The 13859-nt window shown below is 51.5% G+C and overlaps 1 protein-coding gene across 1 annotated transcript; it reads left to right on the forward strand.

Annotated features, from left to right (window-relative positions):
- The first annotated feature begins 1160 nt into the window (after positions 1-1160).
- LOC128836094 (transitional endoplasmic reticulum ATPase-like) lies at positions 1161-13301 on the forward strand. Its single transcript, XM_054026115.1, has 3 exons — positions 1161-1513; positions 2326-2891; positions 12167-13301. The coding sequence occupies exons 1-3, from the start codon at positions 1438-1440 to the stop codon at positions 13127-13129; spliced, it is 1605 nt and encodes a 534-aa protein (XP_053882090.1). The 5' UTR covers positions 1161-1437; the 3' UTR covers positions 13130-13301.
- Positions 13302-13859: the final 558 nt, after the last annotated feature.

A 13859-nucleotide genomic window follows, 5' to 3' on the forward strand; every position in this document is an offset into this window, starting at 1 on the left:
GTCAAAAAGCCTCCTAAAAAGGACGGAGACCCTATTCGTTGGCGCTTTGTACAGGATTTACGGGTTGTTAATCAGTATGTGGTCCCTTTTCATGCAGTAGTTCCTGATCCAGCTACTATCATCAGCCAAATCCCCTGGGATGCTGAGTGGTTCACTGTTATTGACTTAAAATCAGCCTTTTTCAGCATTCCTGTGCACCCAGACTCTCAGTATCTCTTTGGTTTCACCTGGGAGGGACAAAGTTATGTCTGGCAACGACTTCCTCAAGGCTACAGAGACAGCCCCACGATTTTCAGCCAATGCCTCCGCCACGACTTGGAAGGCTTCACCAGTCCGCAGGGATCCACGTTAGTCCTATACGTAGATGACATCCTATTAGGTAACCGCGAAGAAGCTGCCCTCCGCATCGATGGTAAGGCACTTTTATTATACCTACACACCAGAGGCCACAAGGTAGACCCTAACAAGATTCAGTGGGTCTCACAGAAGGTCCGATATCTGGGCTTCCTGTTAACCCCAGAGGGGAGACAAATGGACCCAGTCCGCATAAAGACTATCCAAAACTGCCCTCTGCCAAACACCAAGAAACAACTTCGAGGTTTCTGGTCTACACTACGAGTTTAGGTCGACTTTAGCAGCATTAAATCGAATTAAGCTTGGATACGTTCACACGACAAAGCCCTTTCTTTTGACTTAAAGGGCCCTTTAAACCGGTTTCTTTACACCACCTTCGACAAGGGGATTAGCGATAAAATCGGCCTTTGCGGGTTGGAATTGGGGTAGTGTGGACGGAATTCGACGTTATTGGCCTCCGGGAGCTATCCCACAGTGCTTCATTGTGACCGCTCTGGACAGCACTCTCAACTCAGATGCACTGACCAGGTAGACAGGAAAAGACCCGCGAACGTTTGAATTTCATTTCCTGTTTGCCCAGCGTGGAGAGCACAGGTAACCACGCAGAGCTCATCAGCACAGGTAACCGTGATGGAGTCCCAGGATCGCAAAAGAGCTCCAGCATGGACCAAATGGGAGGTACAGGATCTGCTCGCCATATGGGGAGATGAATCAGTGCTAGCTGAACTCCGTAGCAGTAAAAGAAATGGCAAAGTATTAGAAAAGGTCTCGAAGGCCATGAAGGACCGAGGCCATAACAGGGACACACAGCAGTGCCGCGTGAAAATTAAGGAGCTACGGCAAGCCTACCACAAAGCCAGAGAAGCAAATGGAAGGTCCGGGGCAGAGCCGCAAACTTGCCGCTTCTACGTGGAGCTGCATGCCATTCTAGGGGGTGCAGCCACCACTACCCCAACCGTGTGCTATGACTCCCTCACTGGAGAAACACACAGGGAAGAGGGTTCGGGGAACGAGGAAAATCAGGATGGAGGTAGCTCACAGCAGCAAGGAAGCGGAGAAACCGGTTTCCCCAACAGCCAGGATATGTTTGTCACCCTGGACCTGGAACCAGTAACCCCCGAACTCACCCAAGACCCTGAGGGCACACAGGGGACCTCTGGTGAGTGTACCTTTGTAAATATTACACATGGTTTAAAAGCAAGCGTGTTTAATGATTAATGATTAATTTGCCCTGGCAATCACGGCCAGTACAGCTACTGGAAAAGTCTGTTAACGTGTATGGGGATGGAGCGGAAATCCTCCAGGGACATCTCCAGAAAGCTCTCCCTCATGTACTCCCAAAGCACGTAGTCTGGAATCATTGCATAACAAAGCATGGCAGCGTATGGTCCCAGTGTTTGCTGGCATGGAGACAACATCCATTCCTTATCTCTCTTTGTTATCCTCAGGAGAGTGATATCATTCACGGTCACCTGGTTGAAATGGGGTGATTTTATTAAGGGGACATTCAGAGGTGCCCGTTCCTGATCTTCTGAACAGAAATGTTCCCCGCTGTTAGCCATGCGGTGGGGGGAGGGGTGAAGTGATCATCCCAGAGAATTGGGTGTGTGTGTGTGGGGGTGGTTTAGTTGGGTTTGTGCTGCATGTTAACCCTGAAACCGCAGCCTCTCCTTTTACATTGAAAACCCATTTTAAATGGCCAACCCAATTCATCCTTGATATGGGAAATGAGGGCGCTGCTGTTTGAAACCATTCCCACATGTTAAGAAGGTTAAAAAAGCCAAAAGACTGTGGCTTACCATGGCTGCCTGCAAGTCGAAATCTGTTGCCTGGCACTGCGTGAGTGATCTCTCATACCAAACCGGCAGGCCCTCACTATAAGAGGAAAAATGCGACCTTGTAACAAAAGAGTGTACCCATTGTTCTCTAAAATGTGTCTTTTTTAACCACCTCTCCCTTCTCCTCCACCAGCTGCAAATGTTTCTCCTTCACAGAGGCTAATGAACATTAGAAAGAGAAAACGGAGGACGCGGGATGATATGTTCACGGAGCTCCAGATGTCCTCCCACGCTGATAGAGCACAGCAGAATGCGTGGAGGCAGTCAATGTCAGACATGAGAAAAGCACAATATGAACGAGAGGAGAGGTGGCGGGCTGAATCGCGGGATGAACAGAGCAAGTGGCGGGCTGAAGATGATAGGTGGCGTCAGCTTGCAGACAGAAGGCAAGAGTCAATGCTCCGTCTGCTGGAGCATCAAACTGATATGCTCGAGCGTATGGTTGAGCTGCAGGAAAGGCAGCAGGAGCAGAGACCGCCACTACAGCCCCTGTGTAACCAACAGCCCTCCTTCCCAATTTCCATAGCCTCCTCACCCAGACGCCCAAGAACACGGTGGGGGGGCCTCCGGCCACCCAGTCACTCCACCCCAGATGATTGCCCAAGCATCAGAAGGCTGGCCTTCAATAAGAGTGTGTCCTTTTCCATCCCTCCTCCCCCACCCATCCCAGGCTACCTTGGCAATTATCCCCCTACTTGTGTGAGGAATTAATAAAGAATACATGAATGTGAAATAACAATGACTTTATTGCCTCTGCAAGCGGTGCTCGAAGTGGGGAGGGGAGGGTGGGGTGGTTGGTTTACAGGGAAGTAGAGTGAACCGGGTGGGGGGGGGCGGAGGGTTCATCAAGGAGAAACAAACAGAAGTTTCACACCGTAGCCTGGCCAGTCACAAAACTCGTTTTCAAAGCTTCTCTGATGCGCACCGCGCCCTGCTGTGCTCCTCTAACCGCCCTGGTGTCTGGCTGCGCATAATCAGCGGCCAGGTGAGTTGCCTCAACCTCCCACCGCGCCATAAATGTCTCCCCCTTACTCTCACAGATATTGTGGAGCGCACAGCAAGCAGCAATAACAATGGGGATATTCTTTTCGCTGAGGTCTGAGCGAGTCAGTAAGCTGCGCCAGCGCGCTTTTAAACGTTCAAATGCACATTCCACCACCATTCAGCACTTGCTCAGCCTGTAGTTGAACAGGTCCAGACTCCTGTCCAGGCTGCCTGTGTATGGCTTCATGAGCCATGGCATTAAGGGGTAGGCTGGGTCCCCAAGGATCACGATAGGCATTTCAACATCCCCAACGGTTACTTTCTGGTCCGGGAAGAAAGTCCCTTCCTCCAGCTTTCGAAACAGAGCAGAGTGCCTGAAGACGCGAGCACCATGTACCTTTCCTAGCCATCCCACGTTGATGTTGGTGAAACGTCCCTTGTGATCCACCAGGGCTTGCAGCAGCATTGAAAAGTACCCCTTGCGGTTTATGTACTCGGTGGCTTGGTGCTCCAGTGCCAAGATAGGGATATGGGTTCCGTCTATAGCTCCACCACAGTTTGGGAATCCCATTTCAGCAAAACCATCCACTATTGCCTGCACGTTGCCCAGAGTCACTACCCTTGATATCACCAGGTCTTTCATTGCCCTGGCAACTTGGATCACAGCAGCCCCCACAGTAGATTTGCCCACTCCAAATTGATTCCCGACTGACCGGTAGCTGTCTGGCGTTGCAAGCTTCCACAGGGCTATCGCCACTCGCTTCTCAACTGTGAGGGCTGCTCTCATCTTGGTATTCTGGCGCTTCAGGGCAGGGGAAAGCAAGTCACAAAGTTCCATGAAAGTGCCCTTACGCATGCGAAAGTTTCGCAGCCACTGGGAATCGTCCCACACCTGCAGCACGATGCGGTCCCACCAGTCTGTGCTTGTTTCCCGGGCCCAGAATCGGCGTTCCATGGCATGAACCTGCCCCAGTAACACCATGATTTCCACATTGCTGGGGCCTGTGCCTTTTAAGAGGTCTATGTCCCTGTCAATTTCCTCATCACTCTCGACGCCGCGCTGCAATCGCCTCCTCGGCTGGTCCGGGTTTCGCCTTGGCATGTCCTGGCTCTGCATATACTCCAGGACAATGCGTGTGGTGTTCATAGTGCTCATAATTGCCGTGGTGATCTGAGCGGGCTCCATGATCCCAGTGCTAGCTATGGCGCCTGGTCTGAAAAAAGGCACGAAACTAGTATCTGACGGACCAGGGGAAGGAGGGAGGGTGGGCCGAGTGACGACATGGCGTACAGGTACAGGGAATTAAAATCAAGAAAGGTGGCTGTGCATCAGGGAGAAACACAAACAACTGTCACACAGAATGGTCCCCCCCAAAGATTAAACTGAAAACCCTGGGTTTAGCAGGCCGTTGATTTCACGGAGGGAGGGGAAGCAAATGAATACAGAACAAATCTATTTTTTACATCTTAAGACGACAGTGCAGCATGACTGATAGCCCTCGGCATCTTCTGGGTGCTTGGCAGTTAGTGTACTAGGACTGATAGCCACATTTTTCCTGTATGATGATGATGGCCTTCAGGCCTATTGCACGATCTGCTGCTCAGGGAAGACTCTGCTAATGTGCGATGATCCAACTTGTAATAGGACGGTTACCGGTCGTAATACACCATCTACTGCCAAAAGGCAAGGGGCTGGTGCAATGCAGCCCTACGGCTGCCAGCCCCACAGCTGCCAGCACCCAGATTGCCAATGAAGGCTACCAGTCATGCTGCACCATCTACCGCCAAAAGGCAGTTAGCTGCTGCTGCTGTGTAGCAATGCAGTCCCACGTCTGCCGGCACCCAGATGACATATGGTGACAATGAGCTGAGCGGGCTCCATGCTTGCCGTGGTATGTTGTCTGCACAGGTAACCCAGGTAAAAAGGCGTGAATCTATTGTCTGCTGTTGCTCTGACGGAGGAGGAGGGGCCTGACGTCATGTACCCAGAACCTCCCGCGACATTGTTTTGCATCATTCGGGCATTGGGATCTCAACCCAGAATTCCAATGGGCGGCGGAGACTGCGGGAACTGTGGGATAGCTACCCATAGTGCAATGCTCCGGAAGTCGACGCTAGCCTCGGTACTGTGGACGCGGTCCGTTGACTAGAGCACTTAGAGCATTTTATGTGGGGACACGCACAATCGGCTGTATACAACTGATTTCTATAAAACCGGCTTCTATTACTTCGACCTAATTTCGTAGTGTAGACATACCCTTAGGATTAATTGGCTTCTGTCGCCCCTGGTTGCCGTCCTGCGGGGAGTTAAGCAAACCGCTCCACCGACTCACTGCTAACCTTGCTCCTGACCCTTTGCAGTGGTCCCCGGACACGATCCAAGCCTTTCAGTTACTCAAGCACAACCCAAGTCTTTTCGGCCCATCGTCAGCAACAGCTAGAGGCCAAACTCTTAGAAGACACTAACCTAATTTTTAAAAGGTGTGGGCCCCTTAATCCAGCTACCTTGCTTCCTGACCTGCCAGTCCTCCAGGATCAGCACAACTGTGTGGAAGTAGTTTATAGCATCTTACAGATAAGGGACAACCTGTTTGACGTGCCACTGGACAACCCTGATTGCCTCCTCTTCTCGGACGGAAGCTCCTTCTATGTTGATGGCAAGCGTTTCACCGGTTATGCAGTCACCTCTGAACGGGACATTCAAGAGGCCGCCTCACTGCCAGGCAACTGGGGAGCCCAAGCCGCCGAACTCTATGCCCTGGCCCGAGCTTGCCAGTTGGCCGCTGGTAAGACCGTTACCATTTTTACTGATAGCAAGTATGCTTTTGGAGTTGTGCATTGTCACATCCACCTCTGGAAGTTTTGAGGTTTCCAGACAGCTGCCGGTAAACCCATTCAGCACCTCCCCCTCATCCACAAGCTTTTGGACGCCCTCCAAGAACCCTCGGTCCTGGCTGTAGTTCACTGCCGGGCCCATACTAAAGATGATAGCCCCGTCACCCGTGGGAATGCCCTGGCTGACGCCTCCGCCAAGACGGCTGCCGTCTTACCCTTAGCCATGCCCACGTTGGCTATTGCAGCCTCCTCCTTTACTCCACCGCACCTTGTACCAGTACCCGCTGCTGAACTACAGTCGTGGGAGAGCCTCGGAGCCACTCTGGTCAAAGGGACCTGGCTTATGCCGGATGGCCGAGCCTGCCTCCCTCACTCCACATACCCCGTGGCAGTTCGCTGGCACCATGATAAGGGGGATCACTATGGCACGCACGCCCTTGTGGACACCATCACTCACTTTTGGTCTGCTCCAGGCATTCAACCCTACTGCCTGTCAATAGTGAAAGCATGCAGCACATGTCAGCGTAATGGACCTGCTCCGCCTCTTAACAAAATTAAGGGTGGAAGACCTCCGCCTGCTGCTCCATTTCAACATCCTCAAATTGACTTTGCAGATATGCCAAAGGCTTTTGGGAAAAAGCACCTCCTTGTTTTGGTTTGCCTTCTGACTTCCTGGGTCGAAGCTTTTCCTACTGCTAATTGTACTGCTGCCACAGTGGCGAAGATTCTCCTTAGAGACATTGTACCCCGTTTTGGCATCCCTCTCGTGCTTGACTCAGATCGCGGACCTCACTTTACTGGTCATGTCCTTGGCCGTTTAGAACAAGGACTGGGCATTTCACACTCCTTTCATACACCCTACCACCCCCAGTCTAGCGGGAAAGTTGAGCGTATGAATAGGGAGCTTAAGTTTACATTGGCTAAATACTGTCAGGAAACAGGGTTAAAGTGGCCTCAGGTACTTCCCTTGGTCCTGTTTCACCTTCGTACTCGCCCAACCCGTGTATTGGGATTATCCCCCTTTGAACTGCTCTATGGACACCCCCCTTTCAAAGGCGGGGCGCTACCACGTGCTGATGTTTCACTATTGGGAGGGGATCATATGACCTCGTGCCAGTTTCTCTCCCTACAGGCTCGCCTCCGTACCCTTCGGAAAGCCTCGCAGTTTTCCCAGACCGTGCCGCTGGAAGAACAGATCCACCCGTTCCAACCAGGGGACTTCGTCTGGGCCAAAAAGTTCGTTCGTGGCGACACCCTCCAGCCGAGGTTTACTGGACCCCACCAGGTTCTTTTAACAACCCAGACTGCAGTGTTCCTGGAAGGACGCAAATCCTGGATCCACCACTCCCACGTCAAGCGAGCCGTAGTGGACCACAGTGACGGACCAGCAGCTCTTGCCACCACTGAGGACACTGCCTCCGACCAGTGGACCAGCTTACCTCTTTCAGACATCAGACTTAAATTGACTCGGCAAAAATGAGAGGACCTTTTATTCTGACAACTGTATGTTTTTTATTATGCCTTTTTAGTTTATTTTCTGCTTATGAAGATAATGCTTTTATTAGATATTCCCACGAGGTTAAAACTCGTATTTTAGGAAATAGAAGTAATTGCTGGGTATGTACTCAATTTCCAGTAAATGCAGAACAGGGACTCCACTTCACACCCATTCCCCTGACCACTGCTAATATGACTTGGATGCCACCGGCTAGAGTAAAAGATCCAGTCCAACACAATCTTACATGGGACAAAACAGGAGTGCCAATTAACAGATATCTCAGGGTAACCAATCAGACAGGATCACTGTGTTTTGTTAAAGAAAAGGGGTCAACTTTTGTGGGAACAAGTAAATGCAATATGTATTTTAATGGCACCGCCTTTAGTAAAAATCTTGGCTTCAAGCCTTGCGCATCCCACTTATCCCATATGTGGATCCCTCACCCCGATCCAACTTTTTCATGGGTGGGCAAGCCTTCAGAGTCAGCTTTTAAGAAGCCCTGCTCAGATCACGAGGGTGTCCAACTAATTGCTAAGGGACATACGATTGCCTTCTACAACTGCTCAGGCAGTACTACACTGCCCTTTGAAAACACCACTACCAAATTGTGCCTCTGCAGTTCGCACAACGATCCCTCTGCGTTACCAGGGGAACAGTGGTCCAACGGGTGGTGGGTTACCTCCTACTTTGAGAAATGGAATACCCGAAACGCATTGTATGGAACATACTGGGTGTGCGGGCCCAGAGCTTATTACTTTCTCTCCCCTAATTGGGCAGGGTCATGTTATTTAGCGTGGCTAACACCGCCTTCTCGCATCTCCCTCACTCCCCTTCATTTTCCCCACGTTCGTAACATCCGTGAAACCTTCAGAGATATTAATATCCGTGATGGTTTGTCGTGGCAGCGGTGGGCTGGTCTTATTAGCTTGAGGGGTGGTGTCATCCGTCTACAGGGACTACTAGAATCTTTAACCAATGAAACTGCGACCCTATTTGAGAATCAGGCCGGGGAAATGTCCCAGCTGCGCCAGTTAGCTTTGCAAAACCGAATGGCTTTAGACATAATGTTAGCAGCCCAGGGAGGAACTTGCACCCTCATAAATGAAGAATGCTGTGTTTTTGTAAATGACACCTACTCTGACACTTTTCAACGTATCAAACATCTAAGGGAAATGGCTAAGAACTACTCCTCTGGCCAGCCACCTTATGATTGGTGGGGAGCCTTATGGAATTGGCTGCCTGGATTTGGGTGGGTTAAAAAAACTCTTGGTGGGTATTGTTGGGGCCATAGTAATCCTTATAATACTGTGTTGCTGTATTCAGTGTGTCCCCTCCCTCATAGGCTCATGTGGGTCAGTTTATTCTTTTCCTACTTCAGCCAAGGACCTTACTCTCTTCGAGTTGGCCCAGGCTGAAATTGCCAAGCGGCCCTTGGCTCCTTAAAATGGGGTGTAGCTTTTGGTAAATAGAAGAACAGGAGTACTTGTGGCACCTTAGAGACTAGCTTATGCTCTAATAAATTTGTTAGTCTCTAAGGTGCCACAAGTACTCCTGTTCTTCTTTCTGCGGATACAGACTAACACGGCTGTTACTCTGAAACCTTTTGGTAAATAGTTATCCCAAAGCTACAAATGGAGGAATGTTGAGTCTGAGCTTTTGATGAGCTTAAACTTAACCCAGACTTGATGTCTCTGTCTGAACTTTTAATCAAAGCTCTGACCTGCGAACTACTCATGACACCCCCCTCCCCTTAAGTAGCCATCTCCTCTTTTCTCTTTTTGAATTTACATTTTAACCTGTTTTATCCTGTAGAATCTTGATTGATTATACATGACCATTATGATCTGTTAATCACTTTGTTTACTTCTGTGTATAAATATTGATGCTCACCCCTAATAAACTTGCCACACTTACTCTGAAGCTTTTCAAGCTAAGGATAGTGTGAGCCCGTTGATCAACGAATTGGTGTCTGGTCTCTGACAGATTGTGAGCCCCATACCAACTCCGCACGAACTCGAGTGCTGGAGAGGTGAGTAAGGACTTGCTTTTTACCTAACAGCAGCAAGGAGCACCTTTGAAGGAGGCACAAAGTCTGCGGGGGAAGGAAAGGAGGGAGGTTGGAGGTTGGCCTCCCTGTCAGGGGAGAGGTGACCCTGCAGAACATGCTGGTGGACACTGTGTGACACAGGGCCTCAAAGGCAAGGCCTAGACGCTTGGCTTGGCCGCGCAGCACGACTGGAAGCCAGAGACTCCAGTGTAGGGTTACCATTCGTCCGGATTCCCCCGGACATGTCCGGCTTTTTTCAGTTAAAAATAGCGTCCGGGGGGGATTTGTCAATGTCCGGATTTCCCCCCATGCAGAGCACGCACGGCTTACAGGGCAGCCAGCCGGATCGTGCCACTCGCACGGGGCTCCGGCAGCCAGAGCCCCTCCTCCACTACCCCCTCCTCTCTCCTGCAACTTGACACCACTCCCCTCCTCTCTCTCCCCCTCGCTCCCTGCATTGGCAGATCACGGCCTCCGGCAGTCTGGAGCTCCGACCCTGCTCCCCTCCCCCACTGTCGAGCTCGCCGCTCTGCAGCACAGTAAGGGGGCCAGGGGGTCAGAGAAGCGGCAGGGAGGTTCTGGGGGGGGTAGTCAAGAGACAGGGAGCAGGGGGAGGGTTGGATGGGTCAGGAGTTCGGGGGGTGCTGTCTGGGTTTTGGGGGGTGTAAGGTTTTGGGCAGAGTACAGGTGGGGGGGTCTCAGGAGGGGGCAGTCAGGGGACAAGGAGCAGGGGCGGTGTTTGGGAGTTCTGGGGGGGGCTGTCAGGTGGCAGGGGTGGGGAAAGGGATCGGAGCAGTCAGGGGACAGGGAGCAGAGGGGTTTAGATGGGTCAGGAGTTCTGGGGGGGGCTGTCAGGGGGTGGAGGTGTGGATAAGGGTTGGGGCAGTCAGGGGACAGGTAGGGGGGTAGGGTCCTAGGGGGCCAGTTAGGATGTGGGGAAGGTCTCAGGAGGGGGCAGTCAGGGGACAAGGAGCAGGGAGGCTTAGGTAGGGGCTGGAGTCCTGGGGGGCAGTTAGGGGCAGGGGTCCCAGGAGGGGGCAGTCAGGGGATAAGGTGTGGGGGGAGGGTTGGGGGTTCTGAGGGGGCAGGAAGTGGGAGGGAGTGGAAGGGGCAGGGGCGGGGCTAGGGCAGGACGGGGGCGGGGCTAGGGCAGGGCTCCTCCCGTCCTCTTTTTTGATTGTTGAAATATGGTAACCCTACTCCAGTGAGGTGCACGTGAGATTTCTGAAGCAACAAGCCAGGTCACTGATTTTAACAGCAGCATTTTGGATGGATTGGGGCGGGAGAGTGGGGGCAAGTATCACCCCAAAAATATGTTAGTGAAACAATGTGCTAAAAGCAGCACTAAAGGAGCTAATGAGACAACTCAGCAGACAAACAATCCACACACACACAATACAATACATAATGCAAGCACATGCAGGTGTACTCCCAGCCCTGTCCATTACACTAGGAAGAGAGTATACAAGAGAATCACCCCACTTGGGGTTCAACCAATGATATGTGTGCAGCTAGCAGAGGGCAGAGTCTGGCAAAATGCATCATGGCCATATAAAGGCAGGGGGTGGTCAATGGAACTGCCACCAATGGAGGGCAAAACACAGCCCAGAGGAGAAACGTAGGAAAATATCCCGGTTACCCAGCCCAGAAAGGGCTGAAAGGCCTCAGGCCAAGGAATGGGAAGAAGGAACGACAGCAGCAAAGCAGCAATGGACGGGACAGGACTCTCAGAAGCACAGCCTGGGATCAGTGGGGATAGTGGAAATCTCAGTTGTGGGATCCAATGAAGCCAGGGGTCTGAGCAGACATCTCCATGCAGTATGGAAATCTGTCTAGACCTGCCTGATCTCAGGGTCTTTGTTAACTACCAGTGGTTTCCTTGAGCTCAGAGTAAGGAGGGAAGTAGCATAACAAACCCATGGCCCCTTAGGACTCCTGAATGTCTGATCTCCTCGGGATCTCACACTGACAGCGAGGACAGAATAGGGGGTCCTCCTGCTCCAGAAGATCAGTCCAGTGGGTGGGGACAGGATGTGATCATGATAACTTAAGAAGTCCCATCTGGCTGTAATGTCTCAGATTCTTTTGCTTCTCTACCTGGCACATTAGGTTAATCTGGAGGGTGGCTGCTCACCTAGGCAGCTGACTTGTCCCACCTGTGGGTATGATGCTCCATAGCAAGAGGCCACCTAGTTGCATCCCCTGGTCATCAGGCTGGACCCTCCGACTGGGACCAGATTGCCCGTGATCATATCCCACAGCCAAGGAGTCCTGTGCCTGCAAGTCAGCTTTCATGACACTGTCAAATCAGAGCAAGGAGCAGATCATGCAGCAGAGGAGTTTGGTGGCTCAGACTCCTGCTCTATGGGAGTCAGGCACTGATTCTTTTTCCTTATCGGCATAACTACCATGCTTGCTTTAGTTATTGCACAAGTTATTGAGCTTGATACAGGGGTAACAGGGTGACATTCTCTGGTACGCAGGAAATCAGACACAATGATCAAATGAAAACAACAAGGAGTCTGGTGGCACCTTAAAGACTAACAGATTTATTTGGGCATAAGCTTTCGTGAGTAAAAACCTCATTTCTTCGGATGCATAGAGTGAAAGAGAGAACTCCAGGAGCTTGTGCAGTATCCTGTGGAGCACCCAGACAAATTCCTCAAATTCGGCATGACTCCATCCAAAGGGGTCCTGTTTTATGGGCCACCTGGCTGTGGTAAGACACTGCTGGCTAAAGCCATTGCCAACGAATGCCAGGCCAACTTCATCTACATCAAGGGGCCAGAGCTTCTCACCATGTGGTTTGGCGAGTCTGAAGCCAACGTGCGTGAGATCTTTGACAAGGCCCGCCAAGCCGCGCCCTGCGTGCTCTTCTTTGATGAGCTGGACTCCATTGCAAAGGCTCGAGGTGGGAACATCGGGGATGGCGGTGGCGCCGCAGACCGTGTCATTAACCAGATTCTGACAGAGATGGATGGCATGTCCACCAAGAAGAACGTCTTCATCATCGGTGCTACCAACAGGCCAGACATCATTGACCCGGCCATCCTGCGTACTGGCCGCCTGGATCAGCTCATCTATATCCCCCTGCCTGATGAGAAGTCACGAATCGCCATCCTCAAGGCCAACCTGAGGAAGTCCCCCGTTGCCAAGGATGTGGACCTGGAGTTCCTGGCGAAGATGACCAACGGCTTTTCGGGAGCTGACCTGACCGAGATCTGCCAGCGTGCCTGCAAACTGGCCATTCGCGAGTCCATTGAGAACGAGATCCGGCGAGAGCGCGAGAGGCAGACCAACCCTTCTGCCATGGAGGTGGAGGAGGACGACCCAGTTCCAGAGATCCGCAGGGATCACTTTGAGGAGGCCATGCGCTTTGCTCACCGCTCTGTCAGTGACAACGACATCAGGAAATACGAGATGTTTGCACAGACTCTACAGCAAAGCCGCGGCTTCGGCAGCTTCAGATTCCCGTCAGGTAACCAGGGTGGCGCTGGCCCGAGCAAAGGCCCAGGCAGTGGCAGCGGAGGGAACGTGTACAGCGAAGACAATGACGACGATCTCTATGGTTAACTTGCTGCCCTCTGCGGACCAAACTCCAGACCAGGCCATGTTGTGCAGGGAAATTCCAACGTTCAATGGACTCTCGGCTTCTTCATTCCTCAGTCAGAACAGTGTAGCTGCACGTCAGACTTTGTACAGGGGTGTCTGTTGCAAACACAATAAATTACAAACCGGTGTCGTTTGGGAGGCAGACAGTGAATTAACCTTAACTTTCACTCTATGCATCCGAAGAAGTGAGGTTTTTACTCACGAAAGCTTATGCCCAAATAAATCTGTTAGTCTTTAAGGTGCCACCAGACTCCTTGTTGTTTTTGTAGATACAGACTAACACGGCTACCCCCTGATACTTGACACAATGATCAAATGGTCCCTTTTCTGGCCTTAAAAATCTACATATCAGAGCAGCTCTATGGTGGTTGGATACCTTCCCATCATTAATTGGTGGGGGCAGAAGTAACTGGTAGATGAGAGGTAGGGCCCATGTTGTACGAAGTCTATGGAATTAGGTGTTCCATGTTTTGTGGGGGGTAGAACATATTGCTTTGGCCAGGGAAGGATGAGGGGGTGGGGGAAAGATTTAAATTGGATTAGTGAGAAATTGCCTCTTCCATCCCCCGCCCCTTTAATTGCTCCCACCTAAATTCCACTCTCCCATCAAATCCATTCCCTAGCCAGACTCGCCACATTTTTTACCCAGCCTGTTTTCTCTCCTCCATTTTACAGTAGGAAGGGGGAGAAA

This window comes from Malaclemys terrapin, chromosome 4, assembly GCF_027887155.1.
Source record: "Malaclemys terrapin pileata isolate rMalTer1 chromosome 4, rMalTer1.hap1, whole genome shotgun sequence".
NCBI lineage: Eukaryota > Metazoa > Chordata > Testudines > Emydidae > Malaclemys > Malaclemys terrapin.